Source organism: Triturus cristatus, chromosome 8 (genome assembly GCF_964204655.1).
Source record: "Triturus cristatus chromosome 8, aTriCri1.1, whole genome shotgun sequence".
In the NCBI taxonomy this organism is placed as follows: Eukaryota; Metazoa; Chordata; class Amphibia; order Caudata; family Salamandridae; genus Triturus; species Triturus cristatus.
Genome location: NC_140591.1, coordinates 3696293 through 3715845, shown reverse-complemented (window position 1 = coordinate 3715845; position 19553 = coordinate 3696293). Strand labels below are relative to the sequence as shown.

The 19553-nt window shown below is 51.6% G+C and overlaps 1 protein-coding gene across 2 annotated transcripts in view; it reads right to left on the bottom strand.

Annotated features, from left to right (window-relative positions):
* Positions 1 to 19553, bottom strand: part of MAN1A2 (mannosidase alpha class 1A member 2) — a 541780-nt gene that overhangs the window by 433344 nt on the left and 88883 nt on the right. Inside the window, exon 1 of one of the 2 annotated variants that reach the window (XM_085620700.1) lies at positions 7462 to 7781. The exons of the other annotated variant lie outside the window; for it this stretch is intronic. Within the exon in view, the coding sequence (XP_085476826.1) occupies positions 7462 to 7766 (305 nt within the window). The 5' untranslated portion in view covers positions 7767 to 7781. Of the gene's footprint in view, positions 1 to 7461; positions 7782 to 19553 lie in introns of those variants that run through there. 2 annotated transcript variants of the gene reach the window in all.

Below are 19553 nucleotides of genomic sequence, written 5' to 3'. Positions count from 1 at the left end.
TGCGGTTACACAGATACAGAGCTATAGTGTTGTAATGCGGTTACAGTGGCACAGAGCTATAGCGTGCTAATGTGGTTACACAGACACAGAGCTATAGTGTTGTAATGCGTTTACACGAGCGCAGAGCTATAGCGTGCTAATGTGGTTACACAGACACAGAACTAGAGTGTGCTAATGCGGTTACACAGACACAGAGCTATAGTGTTGTAATGTGGTTACAGTGGCACAGAGCTTGGTGCACACAACAGCTTGGAGGCGTTGGCCCGATCTACAGTGTGAGGACAGCTCTGGCACTGCAAGGCCTGCTTGGTCTTTAAACTCCAGGTCCACATCACCTATGGCAGAGGTGATGGTGCAAGGAGGAAAGGGGTGCCCCCCACCACCACCACTGTAGCCAAGGGTACAGCACCACCCACCAGCCCCAGCAGCAGGTCACACGGACACAGAGCTATAGTGTGCTAATGTGGTTACAAGGGCACAGAGCTTTAGTGCTAATGTGGTAACACGGGCGCAGAGCTATAGTGTTGTAATGCGGTTACAGTGGCACAGAGCAATAGCGTGCTAATGCGGTTACACAGATGCAGAGCTATAGTGTTGTAATGCGGTTACCGTGGCACAGAGCTATAGCGTGCTAATGTGGTGACATGGGCACAGAGCTATAGTGTTGTAATGTGGTGACACGGGTGCAGAGCTATAGTGTGCTAATGTGGTTACAAGGGCACAGAGCTTTAGTGCTAATGCGGTTACATGGGCGCAGAGCTATAGCGTGCGAATGCGGTTACATGGCCGAAGAGCTATAGCATGCTAAAGTGGTTACACAGACGCAGAGCTATAGTTTTGTAATGCGGTTACAGCGGCACAGAGCTATAGCGTGCAAATGTGGTTACACAGACACAGAGCTATAGTGTTGTAATGCGGTCACAGTGGCACAGAGCTATAGCGTGCTAATGCGGTTACACAGATGCAGAGCTATAGTGTTGTAATGCGGTTACAGTGGCACAGAGCTATAGCGTGCTAATGTGGTTACACAGACACAGAGCTATAGTGTTGTAATGCGGTTACACGAGCGCAGAGCTATAGCGTGCTAATGTGGTTACACAGAGCTAGAGCGTGCTAATGCGGTTACACAGACACAGAGCTATAGTGCTGTAATGCGGTTACAGTGGCACAGAGCTTGGTGCACACAGCAGCTTGGAAGCGTTGGCCCCATCTACAGTGTGAGGACAGCTCTGGCACTGCAAGGCCTGCTTGGTCTTTAAACTCCAGGTCCACATCACCAATGGCAGAGGTGATGGTGCAAGGAGGAAAGGGATGCCCCCCCCCCCACCACCACTGTAGCCGAGGGTACAGCACCACCCACCAGCCCCAGCAGCAGGTCGACGTCTGAGGCACACAAAGACGATATCCCATACGGTCCTCTGGGAGCATCGACTCAAACATTCCGCCTCGGCCGGACTGACCACACAGCATTCATTTTTAAAAGGGTTTGTTCAGTGGTGTTGTGTTGCAGGTACTAACATTGTGAATAATTGATAGTAAGGACAAGAGAGCAGGAGAGAAGCCAGCCACTAAGGAGCAAGGCAAAGAAGGCGCCTCGTGACGGGCAGCAAGGCGCTGCTTCAAAGCCTTGTGTTGGACCCTCTCCAGGCTTCATCATTCCTCTGCCGATAGCACAAGTTATTCTGTTCGAACTGCTTGCATCTCAGTGCTTCCAATGAGAGAGTCCTTTGTTTAATCATCGCAGAACACAGACACCTCTTCTTAATAGGACAGAAGAGGGACCCCAGATATACCCTGCTCTAATGACCTACTCAGGACCTTGTTAGAAGCATGGTGTAGGACTCGTGGCTCTAGATGATGGTGTCCTACAAAGCAAAAAAGGACGCTGAAGCGACACTAGGCGCTACAACCCTCACCAAAGACACCTGAAGCAACTTCAGGCACTACAACCCTCACCGATGACACCTGAAGCGACTCCAGGAGCTACAACACTTACCAATGACACCTGAAGCGACTCTAGCAGCTACAACCCTCACTAATGACACCTGAAGCGACTCTAGGCACTGCAACCCTCACCGATAATACCAGAAGCTACTTCAGGAGCTACAAAACTCACCAATGACACCAATAATTAGACCCTGGAGCACCTGACCAACCAGCTGTACCGCACAGGCTGCGCAGGGGTCTGGCCACGCAAGGGCTAGGCATGCCCAGGGAACAATGGTCCCAGTCTGCCGGGACAGCCTGTCCTCTTCCCTGGCTGTCAGATACCGTCTGACAGTGATGTGTTTTGGATGTCGGAGGAAGAAGCCTCATTACTCCACATTCTTTTTAGGTCTCGCGCCTAGCGTTGCACTGCGCAGCAGTGCTCGCGCAGCGCAAGACATTTTGTAAGGGAAAAATGCGGTTTGGTAGCTGACCTAGGAATTGCACACGCTTGTGCGTGTGCATTTCCTTTTCTGCTACCCGATTGGCCTTTGTATGTGTCTTTTTATTAAAGACTGCACGCAATTGGCCAAAGGCGGGCGCATTGCTCCGCCCATGGCCTATTGGTGTCTATTATGCGCTTGGTGCGCGTAATAGACACCATAGGCCGTCATGTGGTTTCAATTATCGTGCCCAGACACGGGTGCGATAATTGAAAGCACATGGCTCACAGTGGCGCGCGCGCGCACCATTCGCGGGCTTCAAGCCATGAGATAAATGCGTGAGCATAGTATCTTTGCTCCTCCACTGAGTGTCATGATCCTCCACTCTTCAGCCATAAGCGTGCATGCAGTACACTTGCACCATCTGGTGAAGCTGTCCCGATCCTCCATTTTGTTCCAGCCCAAACCAGGGACATCCATAATGGATCCCATTGGCTTCAGTTCTCCTACACACACACAGTTTTATCATGCATGTGCTGCACAACTGCAGCATACACACTGTGTGTCAGTACTATCAGAACTTTAAACAGGTGCAGTCTGTACGCAACCCCCTCGCAGATGACAAATCTCAAAACGTGGTACAGCGTTAGCACCACTTTACTTGCTAAATCCAGTACAGGGATGCGTGCACACTTGCTACACTTTCCATGTCGCAGAACGGTCCGAGATCTTGCATTATCAGGGACAGGTTGATGCTTCTTTGCTAGATTAGCATGATATCAGGGCAGAAGTAAGTATAGACACCAGATTTACAAGCAAGTGGCTGCTCGGGCATGGATACATGCTTGTGCAAAACGCAGGGGACATTCCGGTCACAGCAGAGATCTTTGTGACAACGTTGTTTATTTAAACTCTCTTATGGGAGCTTATGACTTAAAGTCGTGTAGTATTTTTAAGCGCAGATCATAAGGGAATGTTGCGGATAAAGGTTCCCTTTCAAGTGCAGGTTGAAATCACAGCTTATTTTGTTATTACTCAGCTCAGTTATACAGAGTTCGTGTGCTTGATAAAAGGCCCCGCTTTAGGAATGATGCTTACTTACTTCAGCAACCAAGCTCCCGCTAAAAGCGCAACTACCGCTGTTTGTGGAGTCTCACTTAAAGGAAGGCAGGCGCCCTATAGAATTCCTCTGTGCACCTAATGTGTAACCTGAGGGCGGTAGCTTCCCCCCACTCCCTGGTTCTGAAGGGTTGTAGGCGGGCAGTCTGCCGGTCATGCGCTGCGTGGAATATGGGACAAAGGTCGCAGCTCACCGACTTCAGAGGCGGCTGATAATGTTGGCCAAAGGTGACCGAGCCCTGGGCTCGCCGCATGTCTCATTGTCTCACATGCGTCGTCCCAGGGAGCGGTCATCACTGACTTGATTCTGTTATCCGCCCCCTCACCCAGTCTCGTCATGCTGCTCCCAGGGCACAAGTCCTAAACAAGCATTTGCAATGCAATAGGTCTCGCATTTGCGAGAGTTTGAGCTATTTTTATAGTAAATGACATTGCCTTTTATTTATGTTTTGGTTTTTGAAACATATAAATAAAAACCATTGTCATTTACAATGCCAATAGGTCAAACTCGTTTTATTTTGTTTTGTTTTCTTATTGATCTGTGACACTTTGTTAGAGGTGAAGTTGGTTCGAGCGGTCAGCGCTGTGATGGGACTGCAGGCACAGGCGCAGTACGGCCCATTTATAGTCAGCGGGGTGGCACACTTGGGGTATACCATGTGCGTGCTGGCGGGGGGGTGTCCTTGCCACAGGACATACACAGACCCAGAACTCCTCCTGTGCATGTGCGTTTGGCCTGAACCCTGCGCGTGCAGTGAGTGTCTGCAGGACAAGATGGGAGAAGACAAGGAGGTATCCTCAGAGCTGGGGAGGGCATGCTCAGGGCACCAGCTGCTCCTCCCACACACACAGGCACAGTGCCCGTCACAACCCACCCCCCTGGAACACACCAAATCTCTCTCCACAGTGACCTCCCAAAACAAAAGCTCTCAGCTCTGCGAGGCACAACTATCGCTCTTGCCAAGGATTGTGGCAAAGGCATCTGAGCCCGAGTGTAAAGCCACACGTGCAGGCACCACCGACGCACACACATGCGCAGTGAAGCTCCACAAACGTGGGTTGAGACCTCCAAGTGTGCATGTACGGAGACGCGTGGAGGCCATTTTTAATTTACAATTCTAACACAGCGGATGATCATGTTACAAGAGTACTTTTTTGTATGTGAAAAGTAAGCACCATCAGTACAAAAATGCAAGCAAGCGTCACAGCCGCAATTTGCAGCTGCTCATCTGGTAAAATATATTTCAAACGGAGACCATCAGTGGTGGTGGAGACAGAGTGCACAAAGGATGGGGAAGGCACATGAAGAAACAGAGTAGAGAGAGCACACTACAGTGGAGTGCTGTAGAGTCAAAAAAGTTCCCTCGAGTCGGCAGTGGAAGGATACAACCTGGGAGGAACAAGCACGACAACAGAAAGCAAAGTGACCAATCACGAGCTGGCATCTGACAGCGTCCAATCACGAGCAAGGGGCTGACCTGAGCCCTCAAGTATATATTCTGCATTGGTAACAATAGGTCTGACTGAGAAGGGGTTGATGCGGGCACACTGAGTGGGGGGGGGGGGTAGAGAGGGTGGAGAGGGTGGAGGGTTGGGGGCTTAGGGGGGCAGCGGGGGACGCACAGATTTCTCCTGATATGTGCATTGAGGATTGAGTCCTATTTATTCTTCTCTGTAGTTGATTTCACTGCGCTGATGGAAAACTTTAATAAAATTTTTTTTTTAAAAACACAATAGGTCTGACTACAGGCAACTAATGTGGTCTGTAGACAAGACCTAAAAAAAGTCTGGTTTCCGAACGAGGAACTATCTCCCACGTAGGTTAGGCATGCTTAACAAATTCTAAGGAGACCTCGGAGCAATGAATACATTATTCAAAAAATCTTTAGTGCCAAAAATGAGACCACAGTCATTAAAGAAACAGAGTGAGGCGCTTATGAGCAAGATTCGAGTTTCACAAGCCCTGAGGGCCATTGATAGATAATGATTACTGGCCGCAGCAAAGAGAGGCAACGAGAGAGCAAAATTCTAATCGCCCCAGCCTCCTACCCAGGAACAGATGTGTAGACCCGGGATTAAAGGACAGATGTCAGTCGCTTCAAGGAAGCGTGTGAAGGGAGCCGGGTGCCAGCCCCAGCCCCTCTGGACCAGCATCAGAGGGTGTCTCCCTCCCATCAAGGAGGCGTGTGAAGGGAGCCGGGTGCCAGTCCCAGCCCCTCTGGACCAGCATCAGAGGGTGTCTCCCTCCCATCAAGGAGGCGTGTGAAGGGAGCCGGGTGCCAGCCCCTCTGGACCAGCATCAGAGGGTGTCTCCCTCCCATCAAGGAGGCGTGTGAAGGGAGCCGGGTGCCAGCCCCAGCCCCTCTGGACCAGCATCAGAGGGTGTCTCCCTCCCATCAAGGAGGCGTGTGAAGGGAGCCGGGTGCCAGTCCCAGCCCCTCTGGACCAGCATCAGAGGGTGTCTCCCTCCCATCAAGGAGGCGTGTGAAGGGAGCCGGGTGCCAGCCCCTCTGGACCAGCATCAGAGGGTGTCTCCCTCCCATCAAGGAGGCGTGTGAAGGGAGCCGGGTGCCAGCCCCAGCCCCTCTGGACCAGCATCAGAGGGTGTCTCCCTCCCATCAAGGAGGCGTGTGAAGGGAGCCGGGTGCCAGCCCCAGCCCCTCTGGACCAGCATCAGAGGGTGTCTCCCTCCCATCAAGGAGGCGTGTGAAGGGAGCCGGGTGCCAGCCCCAGCCCCTCTGGACCAGCATCAGAGGGTGTCTACCTCCCATCAAGGAGGCGTGTGAAGGGAGCCGGGTGCCAGCCCCAGCCCCTCTGGACCAGCGAATCAAGAATTCATGTTGCAACTACAGCTCCCAATAAATGTACATCAAAAACCCTCGCTCCAACCACAGCATTACGATGATTTAAGTGACGAAAATATTTGGAGGGGGTAGGGGCTCGTAAACACCTCGCCCCCACAATGACAACTCCACAAAGCATCCCCCATGAAGCCAAGCGCTGCCCCCCAAGACGGCAAATCCCCGCAACTGGAAATGAGTAAGGGCACCCGAAGATGCCACCAGCAACCACCGGACAGATCGACAGACAGCAGAGACCCCCGGAGACGGTGATGACATTCAAACTGGGTGTTGTCGACTTCTAGGGCAGCTTGTGTTCAGTTAGGGCGGCGCTTTTGAGAGGTTTCAATCACTTTGCTGGAGTCAGAGTCTTACGTGACCCACACGAAGTTCCGGCTGGGCCGCTGATGCCGCCGTGATCCTGGGCAGGGCTTCATTTTACAGACCGAGGTGCTGATCCTTCACAAAGGAGACACTTGTGCCTCGGTGACACCCCGAACCCCAAGCCGGGGGCGCAGCCCCCCCGCGGGGCTTCCACAGAGGCGCTGAGGTACACGGGGGTGGGGGCTCTGCCATCAGTAATCAGACCCCGCCCTTGCAGCTATGAACGCCAATCTGGGGGGAAACGAACCGAAGAAATAGGAAAAGTTAAACCCGCCGGGTGTTTAAAAATTGTAAATCATGTTTTAACATCAACTCAATATTCCGGGAAAAGTAAACTTCCTTCTGTGACGACGCCTGCTTCGTGGAGGACAGGCGTCGAGGCGCTACATAATCCACACACAGACACTCTGTACAACAGTGTGGGCAGGAAGTCAGGCGCGGGCTGCGCCCGTTCATTTATACCCTCTGGCCACGCCTGGCCAGGGTCCATACAAAGTGTGAATGCCCTTCCGAGCCAGGGGTCTGTGTCCTTCGATTGACAACTAGACCATTACATCCCATCCCAAGTCAGTATTCAAAACAAACACCCAAAGGTTAACACAAAATCTGCGAGTCTCTGGCTCGGCCTTGGGGTGGGTCTCAGTGCCTTTGGGACCGGACTCCACATTCGCCTGAGGGCTGGTGGCAGCCGGGTGACTGTCGGTCGAGGTGATCCCAGCTCCCGCAGGCATCGGGGATGGTAAGCTTACCGCAGACCGGTATCCTCGGGACTCGGTGACTGGCTCCCAGGGGCGTTTTCTCCATCTTCAGTAAGGCCAGGGAACATCCCGCCGGTGCTAGCCTCATGGACTTGTTTGAACCAGGATATGTTCCGGGTGATGACTTGGTCTCCTCTCTGGGCTGTGGTGGTGGTTCCGTTCGCTTTCAGCGCGTCCATGCTGCGGGCTTTGAAGTGGTAGAAGCTTTCCTCGGCTGCGGAGATTCCTAACCAGGGCGGTGCATCCTGGCCGGATGCTCCTTGGTTTGGCAGTTCTCTTCCTGCTAGCTCACGCATTGGTTGCGGTCCTCTGTGCTTGTGTTTTGGTGGGGTCACAGGGTTCCGGGGCCCAGCCATCAGCAGCCGGGATTGTATCTCGCCGTGGTCCTGCCAGCATCAGTGCGGGGTGCTGCAGTATGCCCTTAGGAATCTAAGCATGGCCACTTCCGGGTCAGTCTGGAGACGGCGATCTGCAAAATCTTATTGAAGGTTCTCATGAAGCGTTCGGCTTCTCCGTTGGCTTGGGGCCATTGAGGGGTGGTTCGGTGATGGTTGATTCCTGGCTCTGCCAACATGTCCCAGAGTTCAACATGTCCTTGAACTCTGTCCCCTGAAAAGGGGGTCTGTTGTCGGACTTGATCTGTTGCGGAAGTTCAAACAGTGAGAATGTTCTCTCTAGTACAGGTTGTGAGCGCGCGAACGATGTGGACGCAATGACTTCCACTATAGGATACTTTGCAAAGCTGTTGATTATTACTGAAGCTACTCGGCCGTCTGGAAAACTCCCAAAGTCTATACTTATTCTCGCCCACGGAGCAGTGGCTGGGTCTTCCCTTATCACGGGGGCAGGATGCGCTTGGCTGCTTGTGAGTTGGCACGGTCGGCAGTTGCTTACGAGCGCCTCAAGTCCAGGGAACCACGCCTCTCTCATGCGAGACTTCATTTGCATTGTTCTTTGGTGCCCTTCATGGGCTAAGGTCGTAGCTCGCTCTTGTAGGCTAGCAGGGATGACTATTCGAGATCATCGTAGTACTATTCCATCTGCTGTGGCGCTTAGTTCATCACACACCCTCAAGATTTTGCTCAGCCTGTCTGTCGGATCCGTTTGCTCTATGTAGGAAGTCTTCCAAGGATCCTCTCCGGAGTGAATGCAGCACTCGGATTAGTACAGTGTCTGTTCCTGTTTCCGTCTTGATCTCATCTAGGGTGATGGCTCGCGGGCAGTCCCATTGAGACACCATGTCTACATACTCTTCGGTCTTTATTTCTTGCTCGCCACCATCTCCGGCTGTCTCTGGCAGGTGTCTTGATAAAAAGTCTGCCGGGATCATTGCTCTGGGTCGGTATACCACCTGCATCTGGTAATGCTGCAGCTGTATGGCCCATTGTTCGATCCTTGGAGGAGGATGCGGTGCCGTGCCTCGAAATAACAGGATTAGTGGCTGGTGGTCGGTCACTACCCGGAATGGATGGCCGCTGACATATAGGTGGAAGTGGTTGCAGGCCCACTTGATGGCTAGTGCTTCTCTCTCGATCTGAGAGTACCTGGACTCTGTCGGCATGAGTGTCTTGCTTGCGAAGGCGAGTGGAGTCCAATTTCCAGGTTCTATTGATGGAGCAGGGTTTTTACTCTAAAACGGAATACCTGTTTCATTTTCGCATGTTATAATTAAAAGTACTACTGAATAATTATTAATAATTAATAGTTTGTCGAATGTTGACTAATCAATCTTATTAACAAGAGAATTACACGTGGGAAAGCTATTGCATGGCTAAATAACAAGTGAACTAAGTTGGTGACCAAACTGACAGAAAACGATGTCGCTTATGTGATGTTATGGTGTTTGCGCTTATAATTAATATGCATTTAAGGCTTCTGATGTCGCAAATGGCTAGATAAATACACACACATAAGGGTATTAGTAGGGGAATAACACTGTTCAGTCATTTCTATGCAGTAATTCTGTTTTATGTTTACTTTGCTTTAAGTTGTCCATTGTGGCCTGCCACAATATGGCCGCCACCCGCAGCCTGCATTGGAGTTGCTGGAAATTTACAAAAAGGCTTCGCTCTGCCTGTGACCTTGCACCTCTGATGAACCAAAAAGCCCTGACCATGACGACAAATCTGGGAGGACTGCCAGAAAAGCCCCTGATTGAGAAAATGTTTCAAAAAGAAGAATATCGAACTCTTTAACTGTCAGTCCCACAACTGGGATACATTTAATCTGAGAAAACATCCGTAAAAGTAACGAATAAATTATGGACATTATATTTTCTATTCATCATTTAAGACAGACAATATCTGAGAACTTTTGCTCATGTTGCAAGATGACATTATTTCCGCCATTCATCCGTTCTGAATGAAGAAATGATACTTTTAGAATGTAAATTTCAGTATAAAAATAAGTAGACTAGAGAGGTCTAGCGCCACTTCTTCCCGAGCTGATGATGCGTGGTCCCTATGCTGACGGAGAGGACGATGACTCTACATGACGGCAGAAAACTATAATTCTTCTACAGAGGACCGGTTCTGACTTAGGATCTGACATTTAGACAGAATAGGTAAATATGAGAGAAATGAAATTGCATTTAATTGGCTTTTCTTGAAATATTAGATAAATGGACAATCTGTTTGAATCTCTGTCTCGGGTGATTATTTCTGGTCAATTTTATTTGATTTATTGTGTATTCTTTGAAATGTATTCCTCTAGATCCTCTGCAACTAGCGGGTCACATTGACCTCAAAGTACAGGCAGATCAGGTAGAGCAGATGTGTAAGGTGGTTTCTCCTCTACAGAGCACGGAGAGTGTGATTTAGGGTGAATGTTGGTGTAATGGGCCCCACCAGCGTGTGATGTGTGTATGCGTGTGTGACTGTGAAATCATTCCGTCCGTGGAAGTAGAGGGGATTCGGAAGCTCTGATCTGCACCACTATCTCCTGGGTCAGGAGAGCTCCTAGCCCGACGGGCCTGGCGTCTATAAGAAGTTCCGTCATACGAGTGGTGTCAAAGTATGTCATATTGGTTCTACCCAGTAGTGCCTCTTTAATTCTCTGGAATGCGTTTTCTTCTTCCTGGCCCCACCTCCAGGTCACATCTTTCTTAGTCAGGGCGCGTAGGGATTCAGCTAGTGTGTGGCCAGGTTCGGTATGAACCGCCCGCAGTAGGTGGCCATCCCAAGGAAGCTTCTCACTTACGATGTTGACATCAGTGCGGGGCCTGTTGCATCGCATGTGATTTTCTGGGGTCCACTCTGACTCCCTCTTGGCTGAATACGTAGCCAAAGAATTCAATAGATTTCTGGAAAAACAAATACTTGTCTCGGTGGAGGGTAACTCCGTATTCGGCAAGACGTTGGAGTGTGACCCGGAGATGGCATTCTTCTATGGTTGAGGAGTGTATCAGGATGTCATCGTTGACATTGAGTACTCTGTGGAGTCCTGACAGTACTTCCCGGATAGTGTTCTGGAAAATCTCTGCCGCTGATATGCTGAAATTAAGCCTCTTGTTTCAGCGTAGGCCTATGTGGGTTGAGAACGTTGTTATGTACCGGCTCTCTTCGGCTAGCCTCAACTGGTGGTATCCTGCGGTGAGGTCAAGCTTGGAGAACCAGCATGGCCCGTTGAGATCGGCCAGGATATCGTCTACGGTGGGCGTCAGGTGTCTTTCGCAATTGATTAGGTAGGCGCATGTCAATGCATAGCTGGATTTCTCCAGGCTTCTTTGGCTTTTCCGCAATCACCATGGGGGATACCCATGGTGTCGGCCATGTAACCTTCTCGATGACAACTTGCTGTTTTAGTTCTTGTAGCACCTTCTCTACTAGTGGCCTGAGGCGGAACGGTACTCGCATGTGTCTCAGGGCTATTGGCTTAATGGCTTTGTCGATATGCAGTTTGATCGGGGCTGCCTTTATGCATCCGAGTCCTCTGAATAGTTGCGGAAAGAGGTTTAGGACGTCTTCGGTTTGTAGTGTCTTAATCGAGTTGGCAAATGTAACTAGGCCAAGGTCTCCGGCTGTGTGGCTGCCCACCAGAATGTTCGCCTCTTGATCAACCACGTGGAAGGTGGTTGTAACTTCACGCCCTTCCGCCTTAACTGGAATGGTCATTTTCCCTTTTAGCGGTACTGGGGTCTGGCTTCCATACGGGAGGATCCTAACGTGTGATGGGGACAGTGTGGGTTGTGGATTGCGGCATTTATAATGTTGGCACCCCATCACATTCACCGAAGCTCCCATGTCGATCAGCGCAGTGATCTGGGATCCGGCGATTTCGTTGGCGCACGTGGGTTGCGGCAATCTCTTCCGTTTAAGATCGCTCGCAAATGAAAGTAGATAGCACTCGATCTCTTCGTCAGTTGATGAATCCTCGAGGTATTGCCTCTGTCTAGTGGGCGTCCGGGTCACTCTTAGGTTTTTAGGCTCTTCTAGTGACAATTGTTTGACTGCCCTCGATGGCGGCCATCGTCCTCGGATCCTCGAGTACGCAGGCCTCCTCTACACACCACTGCGAAGTGGTTGGTTGTGCCACACTTGGAGCATGTCCGCCCTTGTGCTGGGCATTCTTCCTACGGATGCTCCTCTCTGCCACAGTATCCACAGTGGGATCTTTGTGCGCTTCTTCCGGGCCATCTTCCCCGGGCACCTCTGTTTTGGGACTTGACTGCGTCCACCCTCTCAGTTTTGATCGTGGCTGGTTTTTCCGCTTGTTGCGTGATCGCCATGTCCATTGTAGTCGCCCTGGCATCGGATAAATCATGCAACCTGGCCATTATGAGGATGTCCTCCAGGGTAATGCCTGGCTGGTGGAGGATGAGGGTCCTGAGGTTCTTGTTCCGTCAACCTTGGATCACCTGGGCCCATACCTCCTTGTTCTGGTCGTCGTCAGTGCAAGTGCTTGCCAGCTCACGTAGATGTGCGTGGAACGCGTCCATCGAGTCCCCTTCCCTCTGACTTGCCTAGCACAGCTTAAACCTCTCATAATCCGGGTTTAGTTGGGGGTCAAAATGTGCGTTCAAGACTCTGACCGCTGCATTGTAGTCGTTCGGCGCTCCAGTGTTAGGGAGATGGGCAAACAGTTTGTATATCTCATCGCCCGCGAAATGTAGCAACAGGGATCGTTTGACTGCTCTGTCTGTGTCTCGCGTCGCTGTGAAGTAGTTGTTTAGTCTGCTGATCCAAAGTGTCCATCTGGGAGACGCAGTGGCTGGGTCAATGAGCTCGCTGAATGGGGGCAGTGCATTGATCTGCAAGTGTTGCGAAGGTGGTTGATTGGCTAAGGGCCAGGCTTGTTGGGCGAGTTTCAGGGGTGGTGGCGCCTGTGCTTGTGGATCCATCATTACTGCGCGTGTGTCGTACACCTTGTTCTTTGCTGGCTTCCTCACTTCAGGCGGGGCTTGAAACTAGACACTGCCGAGTTGAGGTGCTTGATCATGCAGGTGCAAACTGACATGAAGAATACGGCTACTGCAGAGCGCTTGAGATGTGCTCCCCTTCCTGTTGCCTGGAGAGGTGATGTTCAGAGTCTTCTACCCTATGCTGGGTACTCTCACTGAGTTTCAGGCTCCCCTTTGTGATTGACAGTAGTGGGCTAGAAAGGCAGAGGGGCTTTCACTGTGCCATCTGCTCCCAGCGTGTGTCACAGGTCTTTTTCTCCCCCAACATGTGGCACAGATGAGGAGGCACAAATCCTGGGGTGCGCTGCGGCGTGGCTCTAGACTCAGGACTTTGTTCTGCGCATGCATGAACACTGGATCTCGGCACGGGCTTCGACAGGGACACTCCCGGGAGCACCAGCGACACTGGAGCACTCTGGATGCTGTTCGAGGATACAGCAGGGTGCCAGGCTAGCGCGTACCTGCGCAGATGTGTAGAGGAATGTTCCAGGTAGGTGGGCTCTGCCACACGGAGTCAGGCACGGTCCTGTCATGCAGTCACTAGGCCGTCGCTTCACAAGGTGAGGTCTCGCTGTGCCAGGGACAACAGCGTGAGTGTGTTCCGTGACGCTGCCGTGGCATTCAGCTCTCCGCTGGGCCGGGAGCATGCACAGCAGTGTGGTCGTGGGGCACAGGTCGTCGTGGAGAACAGGCCTTGAGCGTCGCAGTGCTAAATAATCCACACACACAGACTCTCTGTATAACAGTGTGGGCAGGAAGTCACAAGCGACCTCCACCCATTTATTTATACCCTCTGGCCACGCCTGGCCAGGGGTCGATACAAAGTGTGAATGCCCTTCCGGGCCAGGGGTCTCGGGGTGTCCTTGAATTGACAACTAGACCATTAAACCTTCCAACTTTAGTCATCAGGAAAAAACTCTTTCCACAGACTTTCCCTGGGCTCCTAGCGCTCTCCTGAGTAAGCGTTTTGTCTTACGTTCAGGAGTACGCCCGGTGTTTAGTTTCACCAGGAGCTCTTTACGGGGTGCGCGCCTTGCACCCGTGCACCCTGGCGCACTGACCGACTTCACAATCCTGAGCATCGGTCGATAGTGCAGCATAGACGGAGCTCAGAGAGGGACAGAAGGGTGAGAAATTCAAAAGTCTGCATGTTCCAGGCAAGGACCGCATAGAAACTATGTTACCCCATTTATAAGGGATTTCAGGTACGCTCGCCACTGCATCCGGCCCATTACCGCTAGTAAGGGGAAGAGTTCCCAGCTCGTTATGATAGATTAACAGTTGGTCTAGGACTCGTTCTTCCAAGCTGGAGGGCAGACAAAATGGAGTTCAAAATCTAGACAAAAGAATTAATTGAATGCACTGCTTGTCTAACAGCTGTTCTCCTCCAGAACCCTAAATCACAAACATTTGCAATGCAAACTACCGCAAGTGCGAGACCTTTGTGCCACTCGCACTTTAGCTGTAAACATTGTTTTACATCGAAAGCGCAGATGCCGCCATTGTAACAAAAGTAAGCAAATAAAAAAAAATAGCGGCTGCACACTTTTTTTCTATTTGTTAACTTTTGTTGCAATGGCGGCTCCCGCGCTTAGGCTTTGAATATCTTAAGCTGAAGTGCAGGTGCCGCGATTGCTGGAAAAGTAAAGAAGTAGAAAAAAAAATTAATATTTTTTTAAATTTCCTTCCTTTTGAAGTAATCGCGGCACCCATGTTTCAGCTTAAGCTTTTGAAGCTAAAATGCAGGTGAAGGCATGGTAAAAAAATGGAAATAAAGAATTTAAAAAAAGGCATGCGGGCACAATTATTCGTGCTGGCCATGCTAGTTATATAAAAATAAATACTTTGCGGGAGACCGTGCCCTGCCTGTAAAAGCCGGCAGGATAAAGACCATTAACAAAAGAGTGCTTGGAGGCTGGAATTGAAAGCTGGCAAGTAACAACACATGTAACATGGCGTGTCCTGATGGGAGGTAACAACAGAAGACAGGGATGTAATACCGAGGGACTAATAAGCGTATTAACAAATCAAAGGCCAACCTTTCCAAAGGACAGTGACAGGAGCCAATTAAAAAGATGGGCAGAGAGTGGGCAGAGCTTGCAGTCCATACCTGATAACAGCATGTCTCGAAGAAACAGCACAAGCGCTGCCTAGGCGAGACTTAAAAAGGAAGGAAAGCACTATAGTAATGAAGAAATTCAATGTGCTAGAACTGTGGGAGTGTAAAGAACCGGAAGTAGGTACCGCTAGCAGATTCCGCAAAGGTAAAGTGCGTCACAGGTGTACGCATGACATAGCACCAGACTCTAACTACTCTGACTCCTGTGAACACCAAATGCATCATTAATAGGGTGCGCAAAACAGAGCAGCAATGCCACTTTAAGTACTAAATGCATAGTAAGTACCAGGGGCAGAGCAGTGGTGCCAGTAACAGGTGCGGAGAGGGCTCCAGTCAAGGGCCCTCCAATTACAACATTCTTGTGTTCGAGCCAGGGGTGGCATCTGTCCAGTTGGCCAAGTGCCATCGACAGCAGGTGGCACCAGTCAGGCCTGCCGCCGGGACAGATGGGCTGAGGGCAGATTCCCAAGTATGTTCCCAGAGCCAAGTGCAACACCTGTAAAGGCACATTACATCCTCCCCCTCAGATGAACACACCAGGGCATGTGGGGCACGCAGCCACCATTCCTGCAGTACCATCTCCCCTCAGGTGCCAGGTTGGTAAAGGTATATCTGGTGCCTCCCTCGCCAGTTTGGGTACTTGCAGCAATCCATATGGAAGTGCACACAGTATGACATCTTACAAGGCCCTGGTAAGGAAGGCGGGACTTCCTTGTACAATGCTAGACTTTTAATGACGACCCATCAGTCAGGTGGTAATGTACTGCGGCCTTCTGTCGTGTGCCCACCACCCAACAACCACAGGACCCTGGACACAGTCCTGCAGTGATGGAGAGCAGGAAGTACCACAGTTAAACAGGAAGTCATGCCATGGGCAACACAGCACGTGACCTTTGAGCAGAAGGCGCGGCCACGCAATCTGGCGCCCTGCTGAGGCGCATTGACGTCTGGCTGGCATATCACAATGACCTGGCACGTAGCAGAAGTCCCGGAACTCTCACCAGGTGCCTGGACCCCTCGGGAAGGAAGGTCTGCGGGAAGAAGGAACTCTCGCCACGTGCTGGACCTCTCAGGAAGGAAGGTCTGCGGGAAGGGGGAACTCTCGCCTCGTGCTGGACCTCTCAGGAAGGAAGGTCTGAGGGAAGGGGGAACTCTCGCCTCATGCCTGGCCCTCTGCGGGAAGGGGGAACTCTCACCTCATGCCTGGCCCTCTCAGGAAGGAAGGTCTGCGGGAAGGGAAAACTCTCGCCTCATGCCTGGCCCTCTCAGGAAGGAAGGTCTGCGGGAAGGGAAAACTCTCGCAACATGTCTGGACCTCTCGGGAATGAAGGTCGACGGGAAGGGGGAACTCTCGCCACATGCCTGGACCCCTCGGGAAGGAAGGTCGACGGGAAGGGGGAACTCCCGCCATGTGCCTGGCCCTCTCGGGAAGGAAGGTCTTCGGGAAGGGGAACTCTAGCCATGTGCCTGGCCCTCTCGGGAAGGAAGGTCGATGCGAAGGGGGAACTCTCGCCTCATGCCTGGCCCTCTCGGGAAGGAAGGTCGGCGGGAAGGAGGAACTCTCGCCTCATGCCTGGCCCTCTCGGGAAGGAAGGTTGGCGGGAAGGGGGAACTCTCGCCTCATGCCTGGCCCTCTCGGGAAGGAAGGTCTGCGGGAAGGGAGAACTCTCGCCTCATGCCTGGTCCTTTCGGGAATGAAGGTCGACGGGAAGGGGGAACTCTCACAACATGCCTGGACCTCTCGGGAATGAAGGTCGACGGAAGAAGGAACTCTCGCCACGTGCTGGACCCCTCGAGAAGGAAGGTCTGCAGGAAGGGGGAACTCTCGCCATGTGCTGAACCCCTTGGGAAGGAAGGTCTGCGGGACGGGAGAACTCTTGCCTCATGCCTGGACCTCTCAGGAAGGAAGGTCGACGGAAAGGGGGAACTCTCGCCATGTGCCCGGACCCCTCGGGAAGGAAGGTCTGCAGGAAGGGAGAACTTTCGCCACGTGCCTGGGCCTCTCGGGAAGGAAGGTCTGTGGGAACAGGGAAACTCTCGCCATGTGACTGGAACCACTTGGGAAGGAAGGTCTTTCGCCACATGCCTAGTACACGAAGTAAGAAAAGGAACAACCGCCTCATGGATTGTCTGGCTTCGGTATCAAAGTCCGACCATGGGACAGAAACTCCAGGTGCATCAAAGGAAGTTCTCCTAAATAACAAAAAGTTGTGCCGAATGACAAGAAGCCACGTCAAATAACAGGAAGTCCCACCTTCCTGACAGTAATTAGCTACTCTGCTATCCAAGCTTTTGAACACAGACAAGTCTTATTTCCTTATTTGAAGTCTACAAAACGTTAGGGAGGGTCAGGGTGGTACGTGGGGTTTCCCTTTGAGGTAATCTTCTGGGTGAGGTAAGTGAAACAGCTGTAACAAGGTGCGTCAAGTCCTCGACTCTCGCTTCTGAGCAGTACCGTGTGCCTAACCCAGAGTGTCATTAGTTGTAAATTCCAAATCGTCAAACAGAAGGGAAGAGAAGGCATTATCTAGCCTTGGACCCAAAGAACCCAGAGAACGTACAAACCTTTACTGTAGGATACAGGATCCATAGGAGTACATAGGGACCCCTGTCTCACAGCATACAAAGTGGCCCCAGGATCAAATCAAGGCAGGCTCCAGACGGACATGCATTCAGCCTCCAACAGCCAATCGAGACGCAATCCAGCACCAGTTCGATGGCCCGACAGTAGTCCAGTGACCTGGATGTAGGATAGTCAATAACTGCCTAGAGTGATGCAATAAGTTCCATAAATATAGGAGTAAAGAGGCCGCTTAGAGGCTAGTGACTCTCACTAGTCATCTTCCTACACTTGGGACGGCCCAGGAGCCAACAGTGATGCAGACCATGACTCACCAGCGATGCAAACCATGACTCACCAGCGATGCAAACCATGACTCACCAGCGATGCAGACCATGACACACCAGCGATGCAGACCATGACACACCAGCGATGCAAACCATGACTCACCAGCGATGCAGACCATGACTCACCAGCGATGCAGACCATGACTCACCAGCGATGCAGACCATGACTCACCAGCGATGCAAACCATGACTCACCAGTGATGCAAACCATGACTCACCAGCAATGCAGACCATGACTCACCAGCGATGCAGACCATGACACACCAGCGATGCAGACCATGACACACCAGCGATGCAAACCATGATTCACCAGCGATGCTGACCATGACTCACCAGCGATGAAGACCATGACTCACCAGCGATGCAAACCATGACTCACCAGCGATGCAGACCATGACTCACCAGCGATGCAGATCATGACTCACCAGCGATGCAGACCATGACTCACCAGCGATTCAGACCATGACTCACCAGCGAAGCAGACTATGACTCACCAGCGATGCAAACCATGACTCACCGGCGATGCAAACCATGACTCACCGGCGATGCAGACCATGACACACCAGCGATGCAAACCATGATTCACCAGCGATGCTGACCATGACTCACCAGCGATGCAGACCATGACTCACCAGCGATGCAAACCATGACTCACCAGCGATGCAGACCATGACTCACCAGCGATGCAAACCATGACTCACCGGCGATGCAGACCATGACTCACCGGTGATGCAGACCATGACTCACCTGCAATGCAGACCATGACTCACCGGCGATGCAGACCATGACTCACCGGCGATGCAGACCATGACTCACCGGCGATGCAGACCATGACTCACCAGCGATGCAGACCATGACTCAGCAGTGATGCAGACCATGACTCAGCAGTGATGCAGACCATGACTCGGCAGTGATGTAGAGCATGACACACCAGCGATGCAGACCATGACTCAGTAGAGATGCACACTATGACTCAGCAGCGATGCAAACCATGACTCACCAGTGATGCAGACCATGACTCACCGGCGATGCAGATCATGGCTCACCATCGATGCAGACCATGACTCACCGGCGATGCAGACCATGACTTACCAGCGATGCAGACCATGACACTCCAGCGATGCAGACCATGACACACCAGCGATAAGACCATGAACTCAGCAGTGATGCAGACCATGACTCAGCAGTGATGCAGACCATGACTCGGCAGTGATGTAGAGCATGACACACCAGCGATGCAGACCATGACTCAGCAGAGATGCACACCATGACTCAACAGCGATGCACACCATGACTCAACAGCGATGCACACCATGACTCAACAGCGATGCACACCATGACTCAACAGCGATGCACACCATGACTCAGCAGCGATGCACACCATGACTTGGCAGCGATGCATACCATGACTCAGTAGCGATGCAGACCATGACACACTAGCGGGAATTCCTCTTGCATCAGTGCTTCAGGACGTGTTTGGCTACCATAAAGACAGAGAAATGAGGATCAATGGTAACAGGAAAGCAAGATCCTTCTTTGTCTCAACAAGGAATCCACAATGTCTGCCAGATACAAGATGCAGCAGCTCGAACAGATCAACAAGCATTGATCTAGAGAGATTCTCTATGAGAGGAGACAGTGCACCAATCTAGCGAGATC